Below are 14,162 nucleotides of genomic sequence, written 5' to 3'. Positions count from 1 at the left end.
TAAAGAGCCGCTAATTGGTTAAACCAATGGAATTAACCCCACCAGGTCTTCCTCTCAGAGTGAGAAAGTTGGAGGCCGTAGTCTACCAAGCTGGCCAAGTGCGGTATGGTAGACTTCGCATGCCATTGAGAACATTATGGAGAACTCTTAGACATGCAGGTTTCCTCACGATGTTTTCCTTCACCGATTATAGCTAGTGATATTTAAATTGCTTAAATTTAAAACGCACATAGCTCCGAAAAGGCAGTGGTGCGAGCCGGGGCTCGAGCACGGTCTCTATGAAAGGAAACTCGATGCCTTACCCACTATGCTATTACCGGCTACCAACCAATAGGAATCAACCCCGGGTCTCCCATACCGACCTCCCAGCGCGTGCTAGATCAGCGACAAAGCTGGAATGTAATGTACCTACACGTATTTTTCGGCACAGCTGCTGGAGCCGATTTTGTCGCGGATAAGAATCTTTACATGCTCACAGTTGGAATGGTGCCCCGCACACTTGGCATGCTCCCAAGCCAATTTCCGTTGTTCGCTAAGGTGGTACAGCGAAACTAAATCTAAGTATCAAGAATAACATGTTTTTCACAAATCTCTTGATAGTTATAAATGTTATAAATTATTAGTCACTTTCGCAGAAGAGATTCTTTATTCGGATCTAGTTGCTGTCCGCGTCTCGGTTCGCCAAACCTCGCGAGTATTGTTGATTTTAGGTACAGCCAAAAATTTCCTATGCGTTTCAAGGAATCATGCTATTAAGGTTTGAAAAGTTTTGTCTAAATCGGTTTTTCTGTAGAGTCGGTACATACGTAACAACTTCAATTAACTGAAATATCGCGGGAATCTTCTCCGGCTGCTTTTCTGGGATAAAAAATATCATATGTCCGCGTCCTGAATTCACGCAAGCCTTTCTTAAACATCACCGATTTTCGACCCAATTTCGTTTCTACATTGCACCGGCAATGATCAAGAAGAGAGCGTCTTCTTGATTTTTTTGTAATAATCTTAATATTATCAATTTAGAATTTTTTATTCCATTTATCGTTTCACGTGATAACGGAAACTCTAATAGTACAAAAGCTTTACTTACATCGATCTTCTCTCTTCAATTTTTCTAATAAACTGTGTATTGTTAATACAAACAAACCTTTCAAATATAACCGTTCCATATCCCTGTTTAGCATCTCCTCAGATAGTTTCTACGCTAGGTAATAACACTGATCTTTGAAACTTTTGACTTTGGGAGTTTAAAAGAGTATAACAGCATTCGTCAGTCTCAGGTCCAATGACCTACATTCCTATGACTTACAAAGGATAGTAGTCGTTAAAGGAAGAGTCGATAACGTATTATCAGTTGACTTGTACTTAAAAGGGTAACCAAGAAAAAATCCAATATTTTTCTAGTGCAAAAGTAATTCTTTCTTCTTTTCTGGCTTTCAATTGACGGTTTTATGGTGTAAAATCGTCAAAAACTTTCAGCCCCTCTCCCAAGAGAGCAGTGCTGAATTTCGGAGTATGTTTACCCTATCCTACCCCAAAGTATTTGAATTCATTCCTTTTGCGGCCAAATGAACATAAAAATGACCCGTTACAGTTGTTTTATTATTTATATCTTTAAAAAACAGTTACGATTTGTGTCAATTTTTTATACAAAACAGGGAATAAGACACATTTAGGTTAAATCACATGCATTTACAAATTAAAGTGATATAAAGTGTCTTATAATTTTTGTGTGCAACGACTGACAAACTTCCGCTCCATGTACGCGCCTGAAGTCATATTATTTGTGTGGTTTCTTGGCGTGACAAAGTCTTATAATTCGATGGAGCTGCACGCACGTAAAAACATGACGTATGCGGCGTTACCTCGCTCGGCGTTCCATTCAAGGCTTGAAGTGCAAGCGAGAGCGCGGAACGAGCGACAAAGAGGCACAGTCGGCCTCCGCGTTCGACATCTGTCTCTCTCCTACTTGAGTGAGCGATGCGTCCGCGTGGACAGCTTCTATACAATAATACATTTACATGTTTTCGGCAAGGATGAAGTGCAGTGAAAAGTGAATGTGGTGTTAATTGTTTATAGCAACGATAATATCAATCAAACAACTAAAATTAAAATTTTCTTTTGAAAAATGCAACCATTCCATCAGTATTTTCTTATGACGTTGTCACGTTCAACTATCTTCAGTAAGCCGATTTCACAGACAACCAATTTTTGGTCGATATATTGCAATATTGATGCCCGCGTTCTTCGTCCGCGTTTATTACGCTTTTATAGAAATCCGGTGGCAACCGTTTGATTTCCTGGGATAAAAAGCAGCATACATCATCAGCATACTCTCAGTCTTTTCAACTAACTATTAGCCAAATATCAAGTCCATCGATTGTTTAGTTACGGCGCGTCGTGAAGGACGCAAACAAACACACTGACGCATTTATAATATTAGTATTGCAAAATTAGTTTTTTAATATATCAATATTAAAATTAAGTATCGAAAATGTTCCATTACAATTTATTTCTAAAACACCGTCGCTCCTGACATGAAAATTTTGTTTTTATTGCTTGCCGATAACATCATAATATCAATATTTTAAATAGGTATATTTACGATATCGATATTGTTTGGCCCTTCCTGCACCCCTAGGCTAAATTAGTAATGACAGATGGACATATTTTCGCCTTCCAACATAATTTTCGTAACATTAGCGTGCGTTCTGTTGGCTCGCTCCAGCGCCCGTCGGGCTAATTATAGACGGCGGCGCCGCGGCGTGGCGGGCGCGGGCTCGGGCAGCCATATTTTGTTTATCGGTTATTATTCACATGTTTAATACCATGCAATAAATTGCAGCACTCGTGGAAAGTTTATGCACACAATTATAGGAGAAACTGCAACTGGCGGGCACTTCTGTCTGCTCCGAATGATCTCTCCACATTATCACATATTATAAAACAAATTGCACACAATCCCAGATCGTGTAGGGTTTTCACAAACGGATAAAGCTGTAATCAGCTGCAGAAAAGGCTACGTGAATCTAATGGACACGGTGTTATCATAGTAATCGCCAAAAAAGCTATACTTAACTTGTTTAGCCAATTCCATCAAACTCCTTTATTATAAGAAAATGCTCAAGTAACAATTTAAAAAAAATCGCTATAGTGCGCCTATAACATTTGAAGAGTTTTCATGATTTTTCCAGGATCCCGTTAATAGATCCTCATTCAATTAAAATGGGACAACCTCTAAGGTATGATATACCAAACAAAAAATAACCATGAAAATCGGTTTCCAATGTATTTCATATTTTACATTTAATGTACGCATCAAAAGTGCCATCTTTGTGCCTATTTGAATAAAGAAATATTGGGGGGACGATCGGCAGCTCGCGTCCGTAGGAGCCACCACCTCATCCTGAGGCCCACCCTACACGTGTCCCCTGGGTGGTGCTAAACGAGCAGCCAAGCTACGGGCCTCGCCTGTAGGAGGAGTAAACCTCAACGCTCAAAAATCCCTGCCCAGTGATCACTCCCAACACTGGACAGGATCCAAACCTTGCTCCCATGATCCACTTTATTTCCCAAACACCTAAAACCTTATTCCTTGTACCACTCTATCCCCATCACAAGCAAACACTCACTCAACACAGTCACACACAAACACCTCACAAACAACACAAAAAAATCGTAAAAAACCATGGAAGCGGATCCAAAAGATACACTACCCCAGGAGGGTACCGGACCCAGAGATGGGACCGGAGAATCCCTCTCTGCAACTCGAGCTCCTGTCGCGGACGGAACTCGGGCTGCAGGCTGCCCCTCGTATTCTGGGGGGGGCACAGACCCGCCCTGTGCTATGCACAACATCCAACGACCGAACGCTTTCCCATTACGGACAACGACCCCACACGACACAAGACAGACCCCCAGCCATGTCAACCGGACCCCGATACCCGCGCCCACCCAACCGACCGCTTCCAAAGAAATCAATATGGCCTCTCTTGCTGCTGCGATACCTCATCCACCTGCTCCCGAGAGCGTTTGGACAGAGGTAGTCCGCAGACAAAAGCGAAAGAGGCCTAAGAAAAAGAAAACAGACAGACGGACTGACACACCCCAAACCCAAACCACGCAGACTGGCGAGCAGACGATGGAACCCGGTAGGAACACGCACGCGGAAGTCCACCACCAGACTAGAGGCTTGTACGGACAAAGTGGGGAAGGGAGACAGCCACATCAAGGCCGTCAACCACCCGCGGCGACTGTCGTCTCTGGACAGGGCACGGACGCATCTGCGGGCGTGTCCCGACCGGAATCCAATCGTGACTTGCCCCAAAAACAAACATCGACCAACACTCCTGCTCAACGCCGGCCACACCCTGTCGCCCACCGGTCGAATGCGTACTGGAGAGGGCGGAGCAGTGGTGAGACCAGTGACATGAGCGGGAACCCCGGAATGTCGACAAGCCAGTCCCTGAAAAGGGATAGGCTTGACGACACCATCTCGCCCCGGGGAGAATACAAAAGACCACGGACAGACAGACAAACGCGCACAAGGGACTCTTACGCGAGAGTGACCCAACCACACCTAAGTGTGGCCGTCACCCTAGTGCCCAGAAGCGACATGACCCAACCAGAGGCAAATAGCGTCCAGGGTCAAATCCAAAAAGAGATCCTCGCTATCTGCCTCAGAAAACCAGCGCCAGGAACGACACCATATGCCCCATCCTTTGTAGGGAAAGCTTTTCTCAACGAAGGAGTGCTGAAACTGTGGTGTTACGACGACAAAGCGCTCTCTTGGCTCCAAGTAATCGTACCTCGATTGAAGTCGCCAAGGGAGGGCACAGGGCTCACGCTCATAAGGCAGGCCGACATACCAGTGCGGATTAGGTCAGCACTATACGTGCCTGACTTCACGGAGGAGATAGCAATACTCCAACAAATGCTGTCCCTCCAAAACCCCTGGTACAAGGTCTCGTCGTGGACCCTGTACACATATAAAAGAACAAACAGCAACCCTCCGGGAGTGTTTCTAGTCCTAGGAATACCCACGGAGCAGGTCGAAGACATCCTGGCCAAGGGAAGGAGAGTCTCTTACTCCACCGGATCTATCTATATCCGGTTCTTCGACGGCGAAGGACTCAGCGACGTACCGCCTAAGAAGACCCCGGAGCCAGAAACGAAAAATGACACAGCGACAACAAACCTCAAAGCCACTGCGCCCGGACCCTCCGTTGAAAACGCCTCCGAGGATATCGACGCGATAGAAATGGAGACCGGGACTAACCACCCATCAAACATGACACCATGGGAGGGGGTGGCCGAGACTGAGACTGACGATGACGAGAATGCAAACGAGGCGAGGATACAAGAGTTGCTAAAAGGATGGGCCCCTGAGGCCGACCTTTAACAACTCCAATCCATTATAATACACCACGTACGACAACATAAAGATAATACAAACCAACCTCCAGCACAAACAACTAGCAACGGCCACACTACGAGGACAGCTGGAGGTTGAGACCGATACCATCGCCCTAATCCAAGAGCCGTGGGTAAGGGCCCAAAACATATGCGGTTTCGGCAGCTGTAATGGTAAGTTGTACTACAACAGCCTGCAGGAACAACCTAGAACATGTATATACATACCTCGCTGTTTAACAGCGACACTACTAACACATTACTGTTACAGAGATCTAACGGCAGTAAGAATACAGAACGGAACAAAACAAGGGACAGTTGCAGCGGCCAGACCACTTGTCCTGGCTTCGCTGTACCTACCCATAGAAGGCGAAATACCTACAAAAGAGGTGATGGACCTTATAAAACAATGTGAAGAAGACGACACCGATCTGATTATCTCGGTCGACAGCAACGCACACCACATCCTATGGGGAAGTAAAACAAACAACAAAAGAGGTGAGCAACTAGTTTCATACTTGCTAACCACTAACCTAAACATTCTTAACAAAGGTTCAGAACCGACTTTTGTTTCAAGTAGATACCAGACGATTATTGATCTTACTCTAGCGTCAAACAACATATCAGACCAAATAAAAAACTGGCACGTGTGCGAAGAGCTCACACTCTCCGACCATAGGCGAATAAGCTTTGAACTGGATCTGATTAAACCGCAAGAAACTCCTGGGAGAAATCCCAGAAAAACAAACAGAGAGAAATACAAAACTCTTATAAAGGGAGACACAATGTACAACAACAAACCCAAAATAAAGGGAACGATGCAAATAGACCAAAATGTAGAACAAATAACAAAACACATAACAACATGCTACGAAAAAGCATGCCCACTAAGAATACAAAAAACAAAACATGCACCAAAACACAGTTGGTGGGGCCCCGACCTGGAGAGAAAAAGACAAAGGTTAAGGCACCTTTTCAACAGAGCAAAAAACACCAGGAAAGACGCAGATTGGGACAAGTTCAAAGAGGCTCAATCTCAATACAAAAAACTTGTGCAACAGAAAACTGTCAAATCCTGGCAACATTTCTGCACGAGCATAGAAAACTACGATAATGCAAACCGCATAAGGAAAATCCTGTCAAGGGACAATATCCGCACCATCGGATCTTTAAAGAAACAAGACGGGTACTACACTAAAAACGACAAAGAAGTGAGTGAGACACTTATCGAAACCCACTTCCCAGGCTGTAAGATTGTCGACAAACCAGTGTGGGAAGAAAACAACACGACACCAACAAAAGCAGACTGGGAAATAGCAAACAACATTGTGACATATGAAAGGGTCTGTTGGGCTATCGAATCCTTTCACCCTTTCAAATCTGCAGGTACAGATCACATTTTCCCCGCCCTCCTACAATGGGGCAAAGAACAACTCATACCATGGCTAGCAGAAATCTTTAGAGCATGCTTAGCACATAGATACATACCGCTAACATGGAGGGAGGTAAAAGTAGTATTCTTACCCAAACCAGGTAAAAGCGACTACACACAACCCAAATCATTCAGACCTATTAGCCTAACATCTTTTCTACTAAAAACCCTAGAAAGACTCGGAGATAGATACCTCCGGGACGGAACACTGAAGCACATACCTATAAACCAAAATCAACACGCTTACTGCACGGGTAAATCAACAGAAACAGCTCTGCACTCTGTTGTAAGCAAAATAGAACACGACCTGGAAAACAAACTCTCGACTCTCGGGGCTTTTATAGACATAGAAGGAGCTTTCGACAAAACAACATTCAAGAGCATAGACTTAGCTCTTGCGAGACATAAAGTACCGGACACACTAAGAGCTTGGATTAGAGCCCTACTAGAATTTAGGGTCATCCAACTGGACTTTAATGGAACAACCAAGGGTATTGTAGCTAAAGGGTGCCCACAAGGAGGGGTCCTTTCCCCCATCTTATGGAACCTGGTAGTTGACGACCTAATAACAAAAATGAACAAAAACGGTTTCCTCACCATAGGATATGCCGATGACATCACTATCCTCATAAGTGGAAAGCAAGAAAACACCCTGAATTCAATAATGCAAAACGCACTGAAACTGCTAGAGCAGTGGTGCAGGGAAAATGAACTTACGGTTAACCCGAAAAAGACAGAACTCGTATTATTTACCAACAAAAGGAAGCCACAATTTCCAAAAACACCAACACTGTTTAAAACAAGCCTAAAACTATCAACCGAGGTAAAGTACCTCGGAGTAACGATGGACTCCAAACTAAACTGGAAGACACATATAGATACAAAAATCCAAAAATCAACGATCATCCTCAGCCAATGCAAACGCATGGCAGGAAAAACCTGGGGGCTTAAACCATACATCATGAAATGGTTGTACTTAGCAGTCGTCAGGAGCTCACTAAACTACGCCTCACTGATATGGTGGCCGAGAACACTCCTTGCGACAACCCAACTAGAACTACAAAAATTCCAACGTCAAGCGTGCCTAGCTATCACAGGCTGCATGAGCACAACACCAACCACTGCGCTGGAAGCTATATTATGCATACCACCACTACACCTACACATTAAAGAGGAAGCCACACTTGCAGCCCTTAGACTGAGGGCTTACGGGCTGTGGAAGGATACAAACATAGGACATACAAGGATACTATCAAAAGAAATTAATAAATGCCCACAACTAGACTGGATATGTGACAAGACGCGGAAACACTATGTGCTAGACAGGCACTATAAAGTAGCCGCTGAAGGAGGAAAAACAGACAAAGCTGACACCGTCGTAATAGAGGTCTACACCGACGGATCAAAGACAAACTCAGGCACTGGAGCAGGGATATACTGCCCGGAACTTAACATAAACATTGCCCAGCCGCTTGGTAAGAACAACTCCGTCTTCCAAGCGGAGTGCGTGGGCATAACAACAGCAGTCATAGCCATGCTAAACAGAAAAGTAAAAGGCTTCAGCATCAACATAAACAGTGACAGTCAAGCTGTACTAAAAGCCTTAACCAAACACACATCAACATCAAAACTCATACTAGACTGTCACAAGGCCCTGCAAGCCCTATCAAAATCCAACAAAGTAACCCTAAAATGGATACGAGGTCACAACGGAAACAGAGGAAACGACGCAGCCGACGAATTAGCGCGTCAGGCAGCATCACTAAGGGTAGCTGGACCGGAACCCATCATACCCATACCCTTCACTGAATACAAAACATGGCTCCACAACCAGACGCAAACATCACACTCGGTACTATGGTCTAAAACAAAAGAGTGCAAACACACGAAGGAGGCCGTACCAGTTCTCAACCCACGACTAACAACAAAATTACTGCAACTGAATCGACCTAAACTAAGGACAGTTGTAGGTATGATAACAGGGCACTGCCCACTAAACAAACACCTTTCCATTTTAGGTATAACTGACAGCCCTCTCTGCAGAGCATGCATGGAGGCGGAGGAAACACCGATACACGTAATGCTCCAATGCAACGGAGTAGCAGAACAACGCGCAGCACACCTTGGCTCCTCAGCAACACTCCATGAAGCACTCGGCGACCTGGGCGGCCTGCTAAGCTTTTGGAGCGAGCTCGGCTGGCTGGAGTGATCCAGCGGGGAGCCGCATCAGTGGCCATACGTACAACGGACGGTCCCAGACCAACCAAGTGCGGAAAAGGCCCAGGAACAGAAGAAGAAGAAGAAGAAGAAGGAGAAACTGCAACTGGCGGGCACTTCTGTCTGCTCCGAATGATCTCTCCACATTATCACATATTATAAAACAAATTGCACACAATCCCAGATCGTGTAGGGTTTTCACAAACGGATAAAGCTGTAATCAGCTGCAGAAAAGGCTACGTGAATCTAATGGACACGGTGTTATCATAGTAATCGCCAAAAAAGCTATACTTAACTTGTTTAGCCAATTCCATCAAACTCCTTTATTATAAGAAAATGCTCAAGTAACAATTTAAAAAAAATCGCTATAGTGCGCCTATAACATTTGAAGAGTTTTCATGATTTTTCCAGGATCCCGTTAATAGATCCTCATTCAATTAAAATGGGACAACCTCTAAGGTATGATATACCAAACAAAAAATAACCATGAAAATCGGTTTCCAATGTATTTCATATTTTACATTTAATGTACGCATCAAAAGTGCCATCTTTGTGCCTATTTGAATAAAGAAATATTTGACTTGACTTTGACCATACAAAAAAAAACATAAAGTCTAAATGCCTCCTCCTTTTTCAAATCGGGTGACAAATAGTGACGTTTCCAGGTTGTCAAGTTTAGAAACACATTTTTTTTGTAGTAGTAGCGATTGGTGGAGGACGGGAGCTCGTAGCTCGTAAATACATAATATGACTTATGCATTCCATCACGTGTGTGTTTAAATACAATCACGTAAATATAAAGTAAGCAAAACAGTTTCTCTAATATATGAACACTTCTTGCATACATATATTTTGACCAAAGGTAGGCAGGGGGGTTATTTATGACTTCCAGCCTAAGTGTTTATTCTTAGGTACATAATTTCAGAAAGTTTATTTATTTAATTTATTTATTTAATGAAAATATACATTTTTTTTTTATGTTAACATAACAATATCTGTTACGGCGTAACAAAAACCCAGACGGGTTTATCCGTACACCGGTATTCATCATTAAGCGCTCGGAATTATAAGTAGGGGAGCGGGGGGCACGTTGTTACAATTTTTAGATAATTACCAATATCACAAAAACTATCAAATAATGGATACATTTGATTGCTTTTACCGTTAGTATGTCTATTCAGCTAGTAAAATATTATTGGAAAAATATTAAAATTTACGTAATTTTTTTCACAATGGACAATTAATCAAATAAGTCGATTGTAACAACTAACCCCTGACTTGGGGCTAGTTATTACAGCTTCGGGGCACGATGTTACAGTAGGTAAATAAACAAAATCATCGATGATAAATCATTTATTTTTAATTATTTCAAAACGTTATGAACAAAAGACAGTCAAACAGTTTAAACAGTCTTATAACATTTATGAGTAATTATAATATCTATATCGTAATTTTGAAAATGATCCAAGAATTTTAAAAATTCTACTTCTTTCATCCATCCTGAAGAATTGCCTGCTCCTATCGCTTCTGATGGTCCAGCACGAAGAAATAGATCAGTGTATCTTATTCTGGGAAAAACGAACATCGGCGGCACTGAATTTCCAGCAGCATTTATGGCACATGCAAGCGTTACAAGTACTCCTCTTTCGGCAGATGTGATCGCACCGACCTGTTTTTGACCACGAGCAGCAACTATTTTTTTAGGCTTCTGTACCGTTGTGACACCCGTTTCGTCAACGTTCCATATGCGTGAAACAGTGAATTCATATTTTTGGAATAAGAATTGCAGTTTGTCAAAAAAGTCTTTAACGTTGGTTCTGTTGAATGACGTTGCTCTACTCAAAGATGTAGCTTCTGGTGTTCTTAGAGATAGTTGAGGATTTCTGTGCATAAAACTTTTAAACCAGTCCGGCCCAGCCATATTATTTTGGATCCAGCTGGAGGGAATATTTTTTAAATCGAGTTTTACTGCACATTGGTAAGCTAGTTTTCGGACTTCAGTTGGTAGTAAACCAAAATATATTTCTGAACTTTTGATTAGATAAGAAGCTAATTTATGTTCGGCTTCTTGTGAGAATACCAATTTAGGTTTAACGTAACCCAATGAACAAGATTCGTTGTTTTTGTTTTTTCTGACATACCTGGATAAGGACATCGGACACAAATTAAACATTTCGCTTGCTTTACGAATGCTCGTTTTATTCTGCAGTACTTCTGCCGCAGCAGATTCATAAACTTCTTTACTAGTTGTACCTCTTTCCGTTTTTCTTTTGTAGTTTCTCATTCTTAAAAAAAAACAATGAGTATTTAAAATTTAAAAAATAATTTAAAGATGAACCATTGTTTTAAAAAGCAAGGATGCGCCCGTCGGAACGAAAGCTTCAATTTTTCGCCATACTAAAGAATACTACCGCCTTTTATTATAATTTTTAAGTACAACGTAGTAATTTCTAAATGATAGTCAATGAGATGAAAGGTAATACAAGGTCTGAGGCAATTTGTTACATGTAACAACTTACCCCGAAAAATTGTAACCACCTGCCCCATGGTATGTTTTTCAATTAAAATTAAAATCGCCATTAGTGGATATCAATAGCAGAATAAAACGATATTGCAAATTAAAATTAGATACATTATGAACGTTCGAGGTTAAAAAAATTTAGAGAATAACAAATATAGACAGCAGGAATCAAAAATTTCGTAAAGGATTTTGTTACTTACTTGATCGAAATCGAGACACGTTCACACAACCTAGCTGCTTGCCGCTCGGCGGGTATCTGATTGTTTTTATGCAACGTACGATGTTATAAGGAAACAAATTGTTATAGTAATAGGTCTAAATCAAACCATTATTGGAAAATGACTGAATCATTTATTGAATAACCTTAAGGCCTACCCTCATAAGTATATTATTGTAATAATACCCACAACATCTCCCCCCTTATAATAAGTCTAATATATTTAATTATATATCACCTTATGATCAAAATATTTAAATAGGTAAGTAACATTATTATCGTTATTACATCTTCTTCCTTTTTTCTATAAAAATATATATATTGTCATGCACTCATAGTAGGTTATGAAAATCTATATGTACCAATTATTATTATTATTATTGTATTAACATATCTAAACTTAGCTTAATTTTAAGACAAAGCTAGCTAGACTTACTTATTTTAAAATAATATTTTAGATTATTACACTTAGACTAAGATTATTACATTGGATTTATAGTATAAAGCATTAAAACGTGTTCAAAGATAGATACCTAATAGTTATATTCGCTGGCAAAACGAATGGGCGATCGTACAACTCGACCACTGCTTGTTACCCGATGGGCCGGCGGTGGTCGCGGTGAACGCGCCACGTTCGGCTCCGTGGCCGGAGTGGTATTACCCGTTGGCGCGAAGTTAAAACTATCCCAATCCAAGCCAGGGCAATTGTTAATTCGATCGGCATCGTTTCCTCGACTTGGTATTTTCATCAAATGTTGCCTATTACGTCTATAAACGCCACCGTTTTCAGTTTGTACCCAATACGATCGTTTTTCTTGTGCTGGACGCAAAATACGAGACTTGACCCATATTTTATTTTGTTTCATTCGAACCGGATCGTTTTGAGATAATGGTATTAAACTTTTAGTTCCTCGGTCATAGTATGACTTATATTGTTTTATTCGTTCAGCACGATTGTCTAACATTAACTGCGGATTAACAGTTTTAGGTTTTAACTGAGTATTTCTAGAGGGCAAACGAGTATTTAACCGACGACTCATTAAAAGCTGCGCCGGTGACCACTTTTCTCCAGAAAGTGGTGTATTTCGAAAATTTAATAGCGATAGTTTCCAGTCTTCGCCACTTTCGTATGACTTACACATCATAGTTTTTATAGTCCGAACGTTCCGTTCGGCGAGCCCGTTGGACCGGGGATACAACGGAGAACTCGTTACATGTGTGAAACCCCAATTATTAGTAAATAATTTAAATTGTTCCGAACAGAATTGGCCAGCATTGTCAGTCACGAGCCTTTTTGGAATACCAAATCTACTGAAAATATCTCTGAATACATTTATAACTGACGCACTAGTTAAATTGGAAAGATTAACAACTTCGACAAATTTAGAATAATAATCTACTACGAGTAAATAGTATTTATTTTGCAACTCAAATATGTCTGCCGCTAAGACTTCCCACGGCAGCGCCGGCACGGGGTGCGGCGCCAGCGGCTCCCGAGGGCTGGCCGCGCGGTGCCGCTGACACGTGTCGCAGTCCTGCACCGCGTGCTGGATGTCAGTGCTCATCCCGGGCCACCACATGACGTCACGGGCACGACGTTGACATTTTTCCACACCCATATGGCCTTCGTGAATACGCTTCAGCATTTCCTTTCGAAGTGCTGACGGCATGACGACTCGATTGTTTCTGAACAAAATTCCTTTTACCACGTGAAGCTCACTTCGAACGGCCCAATATTGCCTCACAGCCATATCTGTTTCTCTTTTATTATCCGGCCAACCATTTTTGTAATATTCACCGACCGCTCTCAATGTTTTATCTTTTCCTGTTTCTTCTCGTATTTTATTTATCATTTCGGGGTTAGCTTCCACATTCTCATAAAGGGTGTTCACGTGCACCATCACATCTTTACAAATGTCTTCATCGGACCCCTGCTCTGTCGCAGCTCGGGATAAAGTGTCCGCTATAAATAACATTTTTCCCGGTTTATACTGTAACTTAATACAATAATGTTGCAATTTTAACAACATTCGTTGAAGTCGAGCTCATGGTGCCTCATTTAAAGATTTTTTAAAAATTGACTCAAGCGGTTTATGATCACTTTCCACTGTAACTTTGTTATGCCCGTAAATATATTGATGAAACCGCGTGCACCCAAAGACGACCGCGAGCAATTCCTTCTCGATCTGCGCCCAGCGCTGCTCCGTGGCGGTGAGCGTGCGCGCCGCGTACGCCACGGGCCGGCCGCCCTGCAGCAGGCACGCGCCAAGCCCGCGCGCGCTCGCGTCCACGGACACTGTCACCGCCTCTTCGGGGTTGTAATATTTCAATACTGGAGCCGTGCTGATTTTTGATTTTAATAAGTT

The 14,162-nt window shown here is 42.2% G+C and overlaps 2 protein-coding genes across 2 annotated transcripts; both read right to left on the bottom strand.

Moving 5' to 3' along the window:
- Nucleotides 1-9,256: 9,256 nt before the first annotated feature.
- Nucleotides 9,257-11,817, bottom strand: LOC120636292. The gene is made up of 3 exons (XM_039907709.1): nt 11,780-11,817; nt 10,545-11,343; nt 9,257-9,304 (listed from the first exon to the last, which is right to left on the bottom strand). Exons 2-3 carry the CDS (start codon nt 11,340-11,342, stop codon nt 9,257-9,259), a joined length of 846 nt encoding a protein of 281 aa, XP_039763643.1. The 5' UTR covers nt 11,343; nt 11,780-11,817.
- A 512-nt stretch (nt 11,818-12,329) lies between these two features.
- On the bottom strand, nt 12,330-13,772 carry LOC120636291 (uncharacterized protein K02A2.6-like). Its single transcript, XM_039907708.1, has one exon. The coding sequence runs from the start codon at nt 13,770-13,772 to the stop codon at nt 12,330-12,332; it is 1,443 nt and encodes a 480-aa protein (XP_039763642.1).
- Between the last annotated feature and the right edge of the window lie 390 nt (nt 13,773-14,162).

This window comes from Pararge aegeria, chromosome Z (genome assembly GCF_905163445.1).
Source record: "Pararge aegeria chromosome Z, ilParAegt1.1, whole genome shotgun sequence".
Taxonomy (NCBI): Eukaryota; Metazoa; Arthropoda; class Insecta; order Lepidoptera; family Nymphalidae; genus Pararge; species Pararge aegeria.
This window is presented reverse-complemented; position numbering and strand designations above follow the sequence as displayed.